Source organism: Corella eumyota, chromosome 2 (genome assembly GCF_963082875.1).
Source record: "Corella eumyota chromosome 2, kaCorEumy4.1, whole genome shotgun sequence".
Lineage (NCBI taxonomy): Eukaryota > Metazoa > Chordata > Ascidiacea > Phlebobranchia > Corellidae > Corella > Corella eumyota.
This window is the reverse complement of record NC_137491.1, coordinates 16,978,428-16,993,024: the sequence shown is the minus strand read 5'-3', so window position 1 is coordinate 16,993,024 and position 14,597 is coordinate 16,978,428. Positions and strand designations below refer to the sequence as shown.

General features: G+C 29.9%; 2 protein-coding genes across 4 annotated transcripts; both read right to left on the bottom strand.

Annotated features, from left to right (window-relative positions):
* Positions 1-163: 163 nt before the first annotated feature.
* LOC145743755 (putative E3 ubiquitin-protein ligase HERC4) lies at positions 164-3,546 on the bottom strand. Its single transcript, XM_082561793.1, has one exon. It carries the CDS (start codon positions 3,467-3,469, stop codon positions 326-328), a length of 3,144 nt encoding a protein of 1,047 aa, XP_082417919.1. The 5' UTR covers positions 3,470-3,546; the 3' UTR covers positions 164-325.
* A 1,263-nt stretch (positions 3,547-4,809) lies between these two features.
* On the bottom strand, positions 4,810-12,902 carry LOC145742792 (peroxisomal carnitine O-octanoyltransferase-like). Of its 3 annotated transcripts, XM_082560598.1 has the most exons (14): positions 12,808-12,884; positions 12,432-12,554; positions 12,203-12,339; positions 11,682-11,783; positions 11,254-11,387; positions 11,059-11,177; positions 10,810-10,958; positions 10,289-10,515; positions 7,832-8,045; positions 7,329-7,489; positions 6,828-6,925; positions 6,169-6,367; positions 5,593-5,697; positions 4,810-5,227 (listed from the first exon to the last, which is right to left on the bottom strand). In XM_082560598.1, exons 2-14 carry the CDS (start codon positions 12,536-12,538, stop codon positions 5,027-5,029), a joined length of 1,953 nt encoding a protein of 650 aa, XP_082416724.1. In that variant the 5' UTR covers positions 12,539-12,554; positions 12,808-12,884; the 3' UTR covers positions 4,810-5,026. The 3 variants fall into 3 exon arrangements, with proteins under 3 accessions (XP_082416724.1, XP_082416726.1, XP_082416725.1); XM_082560600.1 differs by lacking the exon at positions 12,432-12,554 and having other exon boundaries at positions 12,808-12,902; XM_082560599.1 differs by lacking the exon at positions 12,808-12,884 and having other exon boundaries at positions 12,432-12,563.
* Between the last annotated feature and the right edge of the window lie 1,695 nt (positions 12,903-14,597).

Genomic DNA, 14,597 nt, shown 5'->3' with positions numbered 1-14,597 from the left:
TTTTTTTAAATGCAAGGTGATACCGAAACCATTTCAAATCATTTTTAAAAGTATATAGATAACTAAATTATTTCTATTTTAACAAATATTTACAGTAAGACTTTTTTAGTTAAGGTAAATGATAAAATATTTTGAAAAAATTACAATGTATTCTTTTTTTTAATTAAATAAATATGGATATAATATGAAAGATCATTGAATTAATAATTACAAATATTAATATGCAACAGTTTGATATGCTTCAAAATACTTAAAATAAATGCAATAGTGATATAATTATTCAAATAATAAAAATTATGCTAAATTCTAAGTAAATAAAATGTATTTAGACCAAATGAAAACCTTGATTATAAAGCATGGCCTGCGTTAATTTTTGCCGAAGCACAGCTTTTGAAGAATATGTTGGAAGGTCTAAAAGATTAAAACAAGTATGAGCTACAGGCAAATGATCAGTGCTTGCTCTAACTGGCTGGATCGTAATTTTTACACCGTTGATAGGAACTTTGGTACAGCCAGTTAAAAACAGTAGAAATTCGCGTTTTTCTTCCAAGGAAAACGAGTGAAAAACTTCCCAGAAAATTTTAATAACAGGATGGTTTCTGTAATATTCTCCTTTGTAATCAGCAGCCTTCTCGAAATCCTCCCAGTTGTAGTTTTGATTTCCGACTACCATTTCCATGAGCTCAGTGGGTCTAAACAGCTTCATAATTCGACCGCCACATACTTTATGAAAACCTTTGTTAAAGGACTCGAACTGATGATGAACTGATGAGTTAAATAAGTAGTTAATATATGCTTCAACATACTCTTTTCTATTCTCTTTGGTGACAGGAATATTAGCTCCATTCGGTATTAATTCTTCAGTTAAAACTTCACCAAAATTTTCTCGGTTTATTGTAAAATCAAGACAAAATAAATCTTCGATTGATCCGGTCTCGTAATCGCAATCACCAAAAGTCATTAATCTCTGCATATTCTGAAAAACAACCGGATCAAGTTCTTTCAGATCATTAATATTTGGTTTTTCACCAAGTAGTTTCTTATACAAGGCCAATGGAAAACAGATATCGATGATTGTATTGTTGTAGATAGCAAGTCCACATAGAAGACCGACTAAGAAATACATTGTATCTGTTTCTAACTCAAAGTTCGAGAACCACATCAGTCTTGAATCTTCAAAATAACGGAACATCCCATACTTTGGGTCAATTACATCTTTTAAAATCAACATGAAAAATTCCTTGCGAACACCTCCCACATCTTGTCCCTCTTCTCCTTTGAACTTTATTAACAGGGGCTTTTTAAAACTTCTCATATCCACGTAGTTTGCCAAGTATGGAAGTGTGTCATGAACTAAATTATCTCTGCGAACTTCAAGTTCCAATACCGGTGCTTCTATCACATTTTCTCCGCTAAAAACAAACAAAGACTGCATGTTTCGATCTTGTGCTTCACTGTAGGCAGCTCGCATTTGCCAAGTTGCATCGATTTGCAGTAATGTCGATTTGGCCTTGGAGTTGAGTAAAAAAGGGTAATGACAGAACACAACAAATCTGTTGTTTCCAGACAACCAACGCACGTAATCATCTTCTAAATTAATCATACCGGCTAGGTCTGGAAGATAAAATTTCTGAAATGGAATAACAAATTTATCTTCCATATTGTTCACACCATTTAATCTTCCTAAAAAGTCTAATGCAATTTTTAAATTAGCCTGAGTGCCAGAATCATGAAACAGCATTGGAGGTCGCTTTAAGGCATCTAAAACAGTTTCTTTGTAAATCTCAATGGGGCGAAGAAATTCTACTTTTTCTAATCCTCTGTACCAGCGATTTAATACCTTTATGGCACCTGCAGGAAGATTTAAACATTTATAGGCAAACGGTATTGTAATAGTAGAGTAGTTATTGGCATCAGTAAATAAAGGACATTCAGGAAAAAACAAATAAATACGAAGGGCTTCAATATCAGGGGGGTTATTGCTTAAATTTGGAATTAACTGTTGAACAGCATTTTTCACAATGGCTTGAACATTTTCACATTGACATCGACTAAGTTTTGAAAACACTAGTCTAGCAGAAGTAAGCCGTATTCCAGAATAGTTTGCACTGGTCTTATAATGATCAGTGTCTAAGAACGAGCAATTTAAACATGTTTGAGATGACATAATGGTTTCTAAATATTTTTTTACATCGGGTGCAACTTTGGTATCTTTGGCTAAACTTTCAAGTTTGGCAATATGCTCTTCAGTCAACGCAAATATCCCTTTGTGATTGAGCTTGCTTCGGAAATTTGAAGTTTTAAATTTGATGTCTGTCGTTGTTGCAACAGAGATATTGCAACCACCTTGAATTTCTTTAATAACTGGTATGGGACTTAAAAATGAGGTTCCTGCATGATTAAGTTGGTGAATATCATTGCTCGATGATCGAATCTGATTTTGCCAAGGCCCATGTACAATCTGTGGCAAAAATCCCTGATTTTTTTGAGAAGAAGAAATTGGGTAACCTAACTGTCCTTTTGAGTTGTCTCCAAATGAATAGATTTGAGGAGAAGGCTCTGGAACGAAAGCTAATGTATGTGATTTTCCACAAGCTATTTGTGTCACCTCATTTCCCATTAATTCAAATATCTTTTTAGGGTTAAATGTGCTGTTCACAGTTACTCCATGACCAAGTTGACCCAATTCATTACAACCAAACGAAAATACTCCACCATCCAAAGTTAAAGCAACGGTATGAAGTTCACCTGCACAAACATATTTAACTGATTGGGTACGAAGCGATTTCAACAATACTGGAGCAGATTGAAGTGGATTTTGCATGTCTCCGATTCCTAATTGCCCCCTGTTATTTCGGCCCCATCCAAACACAGCTCCAGAAATTGTTACTGCAAAGCTGTGCCAATACCCAGCTACTATTTGAAGAAATGGAATACCAATAAGTGAGGTTATTTGATTGACGCCACCTGTCACAGCATTACCAATGCCAAGTTGTCCGTATTTGTTGCTTCCAGCTGACCAAATTACACCATCACTGGCTAGAAACAAACTGTGCTCTGCACCACAAGCAACTGCAACAATGACATGAGATTTCAAACTTTTTACCATTTTTGGACTCACAAAATAAAGGTTGTCAGTCCAACCCAGCTGGCCTTTGTGGTTTTGTCCCCAGGCATATACTTTTCCTGCATCATCCAAAGCAAGAATATGTCTTCCTCCGGCACTTAAATACACAATATGCACAGTTTCTAGAGCCACGACCCTTTTATTAGTCGGAGATTGGCCGTTGTCAACCTCAAAACAATATGTGTAAACAGAGCCATCTTTTCGCAGAGAGACTATGTTATTTTCATTAAAACATATAAGGGTAATATCTTGATTGTCAAATTGCTTTATTTTACAGGGGGCTTCAGAGAATCCTTTTGCGATAATTGTATGTAAAATGGGGCTTTCACCCCACAAAAACATTTCAAATAACACTCGAATAACTACATCAATAAATTAGTCATCCATATATGCAAAATACCACATTGCCTAATACTTAGTTTACTAACAAAAAATTAATTAATTTAAAAAATTCTTATTCCTGATATGCTTTGTAACTAAATATACGTTTTCACATAAGGCAATGTTTTGGTATTACTATAAATTATATATCTATAAATACACAAACTTAAAAATGTGCTGCACACCCTTTTTTAATTTTCAATAGCATCTCCCTTATCAGTTTATCGTTATTTGAATCAGCTCATTGTTTAAAATTAACCGAAATTTTTATTGTTCCTTGACAGCGCAATTAAAATTATAAGAACTCTTTATCCTTTTTAAATAAGCAATCTAGTTCTTTATTTACATAAGAACTTGAAGCATAAGTGCAAATCAAACCCTGTTGCAGCAGATTACAACTTAATCCACCTGACGAGAATTTATTTTCGGATCGTATGGATTGATTGACTATTAGATGGATAGAAGGATCGAAAGGGTCGGATGTGTTAATGGATAATCTGAATAGGTAAGGGTTAGGGTAAGAGTTTAATTCATGAAAACGTTTTTTTTAATTAAATATCCGTCAAATATGCATTTGAATTATGTAATATCTATTTAATATATATTCGATTCAGTTAATAAAACTTGATCCATTAATCCGTTCGATCCGTTGATCCGTCAAATATATATTTTCGTCAGGTAGATTAAGTCCGATTCGTTGCAGCATGGTTGTTATTTACTTTATCATAACAAGTCAGCAGATTAAAATATTGAGTCATCATTACGCATGAGTAGTTTTAAAACAAGCATGGTGGCATTAAAATGTCAGCCGCCATTAAAATTTGGCGATTTTCAATACTAAATGTTTTTTTTATATATTTTTATCCTTGATGTAAAAAATTTCACTGCACAAGTTAAACAATCTTAATAATAAAGCTGGTGATTAAGTAATTAAGTTTTTTTGCGCCATACTCAAGACCTGTACAGCATGAGAGCATAGGCAATCGAACCTAGGACCTCATGTAGTAAAGCTAAGTGTTTTGACCACTACACCACACTTTTGGTTAGTTTATTTGTAAAAATTGTTTAAATGAACAATCTCTAGTTAAAGCATACCTTTTTATTACCCTTTTAATATATTTACCTCTCTTTACGTTTATTTAAATTCACTTTAAAATACACATATTGCAATTAAATGGATTAATTAAGTTGAAAGTAACAAATAACTGTAAATTAAAACGAACAGTGGGCATAAAATAAAGCTACATCAAAAAATTGGATAACATTAAAAAAATGTATAATTTAGGCTTAAGATCAAATAAATCAGTGGCTTTTTCATTAAAATATACAAGCACAAATATTGCATAATAATTACATTACAAAAATCCAAATAAAATTTTGAAACACTATAGTACGCAACATTACTTAAAATTAATCACTTGAACTTTATTAATTTGATATAAAAGTCTACTTTAATATAAAATATACAATATAATTAAAATTCTTAACATATCTATGAATTAAAAAACATTGTAACAATTAAAGATTGGAGCTTGTGTTACTTTGTTTAAACATTTCTAAAACATCAACAAATGTTTTTTTGATCATTTCACTTAATCGATGAGCGTTGGCGACGTTAGAGTGTTTCCAAGAGGTCATGGTGTAGACAATTTTGTCGTCTCTTATGCGATAGAATGTCCCATAACCGTCGTCAACCATAGGAGAAACCACCCCGCTGGACTATTAAACATATAAATAAATAAAAATTTTATATATGCCGTAGTCATAACATGTATTTTTTTATTATTATCATTTATTTTCAATGTGAAAATGGTCAACTTAAGGACCTAAACATAGAGTGACATCAGTTACTCTAACCCAGTTTTAAGTTGTCTTTGGCAATTTTGAATATTATAGATTATAAATGCCTGATAATTAGACTACTAATTACGAGTTTGCTCAGCTGGACTTCATACCGTTTATATCACCTTACTCAAAGGCTTTTTACAATAAAATTGTTTTTTTTTTCAGTTTAAATTATAGTACACAAAAATTTAGTTTTTTTGAACTAACTTAATTTTGAAACTAACTATTAATTGACTTACATTAAAAAACCCCACAAAGCTGGTAGATAGAAGAAAATTTCCATTTCCTCCACTTTTTGAATACATTGGGTCTTTAAACAAGGCCGGGGTCTCCCATCCTTCATTCTTTAAAGAATGAACATTTTTAATTTTATAACTTACACATTTAAAATGATCTTTAATGTAAATACACTAACAATAGATTGATATCACCCAATTAGTCTGAAGTTGCATATACTTTTTTGGCAAAAACACACCACTAAAAGTCTAACTTAGGCATTTAGTTTTCGAAAGTTTTTTTTATATATCTTTATCCTTGATGTGGGAAGGTCAACTGCATGACCTTAACATAGAATAACATCAGTTACTCCGACCCCGTCTCGAGTTGCCTGTGGCAGTTTGGGATATTATAGATTATAATTGCCTGATAATTAAGCTGCTGATTAAAGATTGGCTCAGCAAGAATGTATACTGTTTATAGCGCCTTACTCAAGGGCGATACAGCAATGAGAGCAGTGGGGATTGAACTCACGATCTCATGTGGTAAAGCAAGTGTTGCCATTTTCACTTTACAAAATTTATATAATTTGTTGTTACCTCCGCTACAATTGACAGTCCATAGAGATGCCTATCACAGCCCTTGTTAGTTTGACACTCTCTCATTAGCTTAACAAACTTGTCATGAGCAGGTTGTAACAGAGAAACTGCATTTGAGTCGTTGTCAAGAACTGCTTGACAAAATTTAACCAACTCTGGTGTGCAGGTCCGGCATGTTTCAGTACGACCGTGATAATACCTAAAAATATTTAATTATTAAAACTCATTTTAGATACGAGTTTTTTTGTATATATATATTTTTATCTTCCATATGAAAAGGCCCAATGCACGAACTAAACATAGAGTAACAACTGTTACTCCAACCAAGTCTTGAGCTGCATGTGGCAGTTTAGAATAATATAGAATGTAAATGTCTGATAATTATGCTGCTGATTAAGTGTTGGCTCAGCAGATGTTCATACCGTTTATAGCACCTTACTTAAGGGAGCTACAGCATGAAATCACTGGGGTTCGAACCAAGGACCTCAAGTAGTCGATTAAACCACAAATTTGGTTTCCTTAAAGTGCTTGTCTTGATGTACAAACCTCAAAGTTAAACTCAAATACCTTATGTTTAAATTTATAGTATATACATTTTTCTTATTTATACAGGTACAACGAACAGATAATGTCTGTAGAAAGATAGTTGAGGAACTTACTGTCTGGTTGTAGCAGTCTCATAAGTAGCTGCAGGCTTGCCATGTAATCTCATATAAGCTAGTTGAATACAAATTTGTATGAACGCATCAGGGTATAACTAAAATAAATTAATATTTTTTATTTCTATATTTAGTAAATATTTTTAAATAAAATTTAGAATTTTGTATCAGCAGCAGAGATGTGTAGCTAGCACTAAAGATTATTGCATGGAGTTTTGGGTCTGATTTCTACTGATAACATGAAATTAAATTTTCAGGTTTGATGCTTACAGTACTGAGTTCGTAAAAACATAAAAATTAAAGGCAGGTTAATGATTAGGGATTCATCAGGTCAATAATATCAAAAAATATTGGCTTAGTCAACTTTGGTCTTGGTTTAAGTATTACATTTTTTTCCAATCATTTTAAACCACAAAGTCATTATTTTCTTGTTGCTAGAAAATTGTAAAAATATTATCTTACAAATATTAAGTCGCAAAAATTTGTTAAATGTTTTTTTACTTTTAGTTTTTTTAACTCCAGTTTTCCAAACTTGTAAAAAGTGTGACAAACTAAGGTAATGTCATCATCAAAATTTTTGGCATTCTTTTTTCCCTGAGATATTGCCTCAACCATTTTATTGTCCAAAATAAATTGCAATTCTTCTGGGTTAGGGTAAGTATCTAAAAAAACGTATAATGTAATTTATTATTATTTAACTAATAAGCCAATAAAAAACAGATTTAAATAACTGTAGAGCTAGTGCGATTAATATATACGTTAAATTAACAAAGATTTTTTTAGAAATTCTCTTTTAAATTATATAAAAATAGGTTTGGTGACCATGCCATATCATACTTAAAATCTTTTTGTACAAATTAGTGCCTATGGTATGTTTTAAATCATTAAATTGATTTTTTCATTTTTCCCGTCACATTATGGTAATACTTGATTTTTATATTTCTATATTTTTCTATTCGCTGTCATCAATGTGCGAAAAACTGAAATAAAAAAAAATTTTAAACCTGTATTAGTTGATCCTAACCATTTTCCTTTGCCCTGCATGAACATCATTGTACAATACTCCAGAAAAAGTACCATGACCATACCATCTAATGCGGTATGTTCACCTGAGGCAGCAAAGGTACCATTTTTAGCCCAAAATGAGTTGTAAGATTTATCTCTCCATCTAAATGCAGGATTGCCGCCAAGTGCATTTACCATTACTTCAGAATCTGTCTAAAAATGAACAACTTTTTTAAATTTTTGATTCGTAAATACTAAATAAATACAAAATCTGTTTATATATATATTTTTTTGTTTATAATTTTCTCCTCGATGTGGAAAAGTCGAATGTGCGACTTAAACATAGAGTAACATCAGTTACTCCGACCCAGTCTCGAGTTGCTTGTGGCAGTTTAGGATATTATAGATTATAATTGCCCGATAATTATACTGCTGAATAAGTGCAGGCTCAGCAGGAGTTCATACCGTTTATAGTGCCTTACTCAAGGGCGCTACAGCATGATGACAGTGGGGATTGAACCCACGACCTCATGTGTGGTGTAGCAAGTGTTCTTACCACTACACCACGCTGCCGGTGAAGTTTGGTGGAGGATATATATATGGGCAATTCTCATTGGGAAAGTGTTTTTTTTTTTAAAATTAACTTAAATTATTTGTTTAATTAACTTACCTGTTTCTTTGGTTTTGATATTTAAAGTTTAAATTTAAAAAAATTTAGGCAAATAATTTTTTATAAGTGATTTTTTTTTTAAATTTAAAATGTACAAATTTTTTTGCACTTTTATGGCTATTTTAAGCAATAATTTTAAGTTAATATAAAAGTTACAAAACAGATTACAACAGATTTGTAATGTGTTAGTATAAGAGGTTTAAACATATGCTTAACATAAGTTAAACAACAAATTCTATATTACAATTTAAAAATCAGCAATTTTTAGGTTTTTAACTTGTAAGAATATAGGTAATTCCGTTACCGAATTTACATAAAAAGTTTTATAACTTGAAATTCAATCAAATACAACTTTTAATATTTTTAATTCTCTAATTTTAGTTGTTAAGTACTATAAATAAAAACTAAACTTTAATGTTCCTTATCAATTTTATCTACAATAATGGTAACGGAATTACGGGTAACGGAATTACAACATCAGAGATTTTGTAGAAATGCTTATTCTGCCTGGTTTAAGTGATTTAAAATAATATAATTATTTTTATAAGTAAAAAATGAAATGGCATTGTAATATAATATCCATTTTTTTTAATTTTGTGAGAAGGTAGTTTTGAAATTTATAAACTAGTTTTATGGGTACATATATTACTAAATAAAATTAAATAAAAATATTCATAGTTAACAAGTTGATTTTTAACTGATATTTGGCATATTCAAACAATATTATAAGCTATTTTACCCACTAGACTTATTGTTTTTGCATAATTATCCATTTTATTTAGGTGTAACAAGTTGTTTCTGCGACATCAATTTTATTACTAATTTAGAGTTTAGCGATTTAGAATTTTAAACATGTTATGTTTGTTTGTTAATTTTATTTTTGGAGTTATGTTTGTAGTTTTTGTTAAAATGGTAGTTAGGAATTTTAAAATTTGGTTTGTTTGTTTCTGTTTAAGAGTTTATTTTAAAAAAAACCTAGTAGTTTTTAGTTTTGTAATTCCGTTACCAAGATTTTTTAAAAAATTTTTTATTTAGGTTTGTTTCTTATTTTAACAGTACCTAAAACTATTTTTTTTAATTTTATCTGAAATTGAGTAAATTTAAGACTAAAGTTACATGCCAAAATTAGACAGTGTCTTTCTGTTACTTAAAGTGTAATTCCGTTACCAGGTTTTTTTAAGTTAATTTGTCAATAAATAAATATTTTTTAAACCCCAACTAAAAAAATATGGTATCTTTTTGTTGCTTTCAATAAGGACAATTATTTACACATGTTTAATTTAAGTTAATTTTTATAAAATTCAGACGAATTGGGATTAAGTATTACCCAACTTTTTATATCTAATTTATTGGCGTAATTCCGTTACCAAACATTTTTCAATTTTTAAGAAGCATTGAAGTTCGAACTGGACTTCTATGCTTATAAAAATTTAGAATGGCAATATATGGGTTGTTTTAATTTAAAAAATGATTTCAATTATATTAAAAAAAAAAATTATAAGTTTGTAAACCACAGTAATTGTAATTCCGTTACCGAAGAATTGCCCATATACATGTACGTTTAATTTATTGGCCTACAAATTAAATAAAACTGTTGTTTGTAGTGCGCAGGTTAATCATTGAAAGTAAAAGTTAGAAACAAGTTGCAAGCATATTATGACAACTAAAATGCCGACTGTAGGGTTGGCTATTGACTAGTTTTTATGTTGTTGTTTATACCAAAACTTGCACAATCTTAGTTTTAAGTTAACTTATACATAGTTAAAGAAATAAACAAAGCATTTACCACAGGTACACTTTCATCCATAGTTTCTACACTAACAGCACTGTCAATATCGTAAAGACTATGTTTATTTACTGGATCAATATCAAGTAAGTTTTGTCTAGCTATTGCCCAAGATTCTCTATCCAAAGCAGTTAAGGCAGCAACACCAGCACTCATAGTTCTGTATTTACAAATTTCTTCGATTTCAAGCAGAGCTTTTTGAAGTTGTGGCGGTGTGAATGGTGTACCTTTAAACATAATAAAAAAAAATTCTTGTTAGACTAAAATCTAAAAAATAATATTACAAAATAAACCACAAGAGGTCATAAGTTTGATATCTACTTTCTTCATTTAGTGATTTCTTTAGTAAGGTTGCCAATTAAACCTTTTGCTGTAAGGCCTTGGGACCATTTATCATGATAATCATCAGGCAATATCACTGGATCATTAATATTGAAAAATATAATTAAAAAAATATTTATGCAGTTCAATATAATAACAATTTTAAAAAATATTGTAATTCCACAAGAAAAAGGGTATACCTTCTTTGTTAATAAGTTCAAGCTTGAAAAAATATCCTTTGCAAATAACAACAGTGTGAGATGGAGCATATCCTTCATTTTCAGTTTTAAAATAACTAACTAATTTATCTTTTTTGTGCTGAGGAATTCTTACAGTATTAAATGCTGTCCTAAATCGAAAAAAAATACACTTTATAATATTACAAACCGCTGGCAAAATTAAGCATATATTAAAGCAGTAGGACCATTTTCACCTTAGCTTTTTAATACCTTAACTGATGCATTGAGAAAACAGATCCATTATTAGCTCGATGTGGTTCTATTTTTTCTTCCCTTAAACTTTTCCAAAAAGAAGCAACAGCATGCATTCCGAAAGCCATTCTTTCTGCCTACAATATAAAAACAAATGACCCATTTTTAAATTGCCAAAGTAATATTTCTAGAAATGATGTATGTAAAATATACCCTAGTTCCATTCTTAACTGGCCAAAATTGCTCAACATAGGATGGCATTCCAGCAAAGTTTAGATAGATTAATGGAAATCTTAATTCCAAGTAACCTTTATCTAACCACCATTCCTCTATCCAATTCCGATGATCTAACAAAACCAGCAAATATATTTTAAAATGTATATGATTATACTTACTTTATTAAATGTAAATGTAAAGATATTAAAAATAACAGTAAACCTAAAATTTTACCATGCCAAAAACTTTTACTATGTTGAAAACTCAATCAAGAGATTTAAAAACAAAAGTGCCATCTTAAAACCCAACTGACAAGAGTAACTTAAATATAGACCAAGAAAATTAAAGATACCACATAATTAGGCTAAAACTCAGACCGTTTATATTAAAAAAAGTAAATAAATGAAAAATAATTTATTGCTTACCCTTTTCTCTTTCTTTTAATTTTTCTTGAAGTTTTTTACCATCCCCCTTTAAAAATTCTGAACAAATTTGTTTCGTATTCTCATACTCTTGCTCAGTGGCAACTGTAGTTCAGATAATAAAAATAATAATAATATAAAATAAACAATTAAATATGCATAAAAATGCTATGTACATACTAAATGTCAAATCCTAATACTTTCAATAATCTTAACAATTGTATTGTTGGACTAAGTCAATGTTTTAATAAAATGTGATAAATCTATTTCTTATAACCCTCTATAAATTAACTGCTAAAATTATGAGTTTTGTATGATATATGCAGTTTAAAAATCCATAAAATTGGTGTAAAATGGCAGAAATTCTCCTGAAATTGGGAAATAAAACCAACGAAGAAGTTTAAAATGGCTTAAATTATTGTAAAAAAATTACAAGTGTCAATCTCTGGCAGAGGAAAATTGAGTTCTGCAGTATATTACCAAAAAATTATTGTGATTCGAAATTTTAAAACTACTGTACATACTAGCTTTAACAGAATCCAAATATTTCTCTATTGTGTTTTCTAGTGAAGGAACAGGAAGATTGGGGAGAGTATCTTCTAGTGAAAAAGTTTTTGTTGAAGCCATTCTTTTTTGCTTCCAAATTGTAGATGGCTTATTTCTAATAAAATATAAATGTTTACAGACAGACAGATCTAAAATTAAATAAGAGTAAAGCAATGTAAAAAAATAAAAAAAGCTAAGCTTACTTACATGAAATTACTTTTTCTTGCCAAGCAAGTAAAGTTATTTCCAAAAACACAAAATTTAATTTGACGAACACTAACCCTTTTAGCCAAATTTGTACACTTTAAAAGCATTTTTCATTTGTGCATACTAATAAACAATGCATCAATTTAATAGTTAATACATACTTCAAAAAAGAAACATAATATATAAGCTATTAAAGTTATTTTTCCAATATCTATAAGACTTTTCGACCTCGTAAACATATTAATTTTAAATAAAATAAGATATAAGTCATAAAACCATCTAACTTTACGTAAAATCATAACTGTTGATACAAACGTTAATACTGCTTAAATGCGAGACAAACTGCTGTTTTAAAATATTTTTACATACTTGTTACCTTTTAAACATTGGTTCTATCAAATAAGAATATGAAAACCGATTGTGCAAAGCAATTGCAGGAAGCACGTTCGCAAACCGCCAACCTTACGATTTGTTTACTTTTTTACGGTTCAAAGGTTGAAACAAAAACTAACATGTGTGCTAGTTATGATTTCTATTTTTTGATATTTTATTAAAGTTTTCTACCAAAAATAAACATTATTCAACAAAATTTTAACAAAAATTGTATCTTGTTGAAGTTTTATTTCTGTTACAAAACAAAATTTTAAAGTTATTGTTAAATCAAGAGTTTATATTGCGCATTTTTTGTTTAGTTCGAACTAGATATAGCTTTGTATAAAAGAAAAATTATATTATTTTAGTAACAAATAATGCTAACTAAATACATACAATATAAAACTTTCCTTCAGCGCAAGATAGGTTAGACCAACGGTAACCAGACACTTCGGCCCCCGGACACTTCGGCCAAGACACTTCGGCCAAAAATTTTTTTTCAAAACAGCGGGGATTTTGCATTTTAATTACCGCGAGAAATTTTATTTTCGCGTAGATATATACATTTTTTTAGACAGTATTTGAAACAAAATAAGCAGTAAATTAATATTTTTTTTAAATAATAATGTGCAAGAATATGTTATCTTTCTTTTGGCGTGTCAATTTTTTAATTTTAGAAACTAAAACCTATAAAAAACTAATTTTGAAAGCGCGCGCTTTTAGGTGACGGAAGACAATGCATAATGTTATCTCGTATTTTTCCAAATAGTGCCGCCTTTTCAAACAATATTTGAAGAAAATAGAGCATTAATTTTTTATTTTTTACACTGAGGATTATGCATAAATATGTTATCTTTCTTTTCCCGTGTCAATTTTTTAATTTTACAAACTAAAACCTATAAAAAACTAATTTTGAAAGCGCGCGCTTTTAGGTGACACAAGACGATGCATTATGATATCACGTATTTTGCGAAATGGGGGCCGTCTTTCTAAACGATATTTGAGGAAAATAGATCATGAATTAATCATTTTTTACACTGAGGAATGTGCATAAATATGTTATTAGTTATTGCCTGTGTTAATGTATATAAATTTATATACTAAAACACAAAGAATAAAACGTTTAAAGAGTTCCCAGAAGATTTGTTCTGCAAAAAAACGGCGGGGAGTCGGCGATAAAATTCCCGTGTATAAAGTCAGCGTAAGACCATATTTTACCGATATTTAAAATAAAATTTTGCATAAAGTACAGTATATATAAAAATTTTTATTATAGCTCCCTACTAAAGGGCGCTTCAGCATGAGATCACTGCGGATCAAACCCACGACCTCATGATGATGTAGCAAATTTTCTTACCACTACACCACGCTGCTGGTTCATTATATTTTTACTTAAAAAGTTGGATATTAAGTAGTTATGTAAATTAATACAAAACTAGTTTCGGCTTTTAGAATATTTTAGAAAAAACTTTTGTTATTACATAAACCTATTCTTAAGAAAACTTGGTTATAATTTTTATAACTTTTATTTTATTAATTTTAACAAGTATCTTAAAAAAACGCCTTTAAAATTTCATTGATTTTCAAAAATATTAGAATTTTTTGTATTTTTTTTGTTAGTTTGGAGTTTTTTGTATTTTTTTCTTAAAAACATTAAAACTGTGATACCTTATTTTTGCTACAATATTTTAAATATTTATAATAATTTTTCAATGTGCATTTAGAGGTTAGAGTTTGAACAACAATTACGAAGAGATATTGACGAAGGAAAGTTATACATTAGACTTAAAAGAT

Excerpts from the sequence above, each read along its gene's own strand:
- LOC145742792 (XM_082560598.1), bottom strand. The coding sequence starts at position 12,538 with ATGCTTTTAAAGTGTACAAATTTGGCTAAAAGGGTTAGTGTTCGTCAA. Across the intron at positions 10,516-10,809 it reads TGAACTTATTAACAAAGAAG|GTACACCATTCACACCGCCA; the intron begins GTATACCCTTTT and ends TTATGTTTAAAG. Across the intron at positions 5,228-5,592 it reads GCTTTGTGGGGTTTTTTAAT|TCCAGCGGGGTGGTTTCTCC; the intron begins GTAAGTCAATTA and ends TATGTTTAATAG.
- LOC145743755 (XM_082561793.1), bottom strand. The coding sequence starts at position 3,469 with ATGTTTTTGTGGGGTGAAAGCCCCATTTTACATACAATTATCGCAAAA.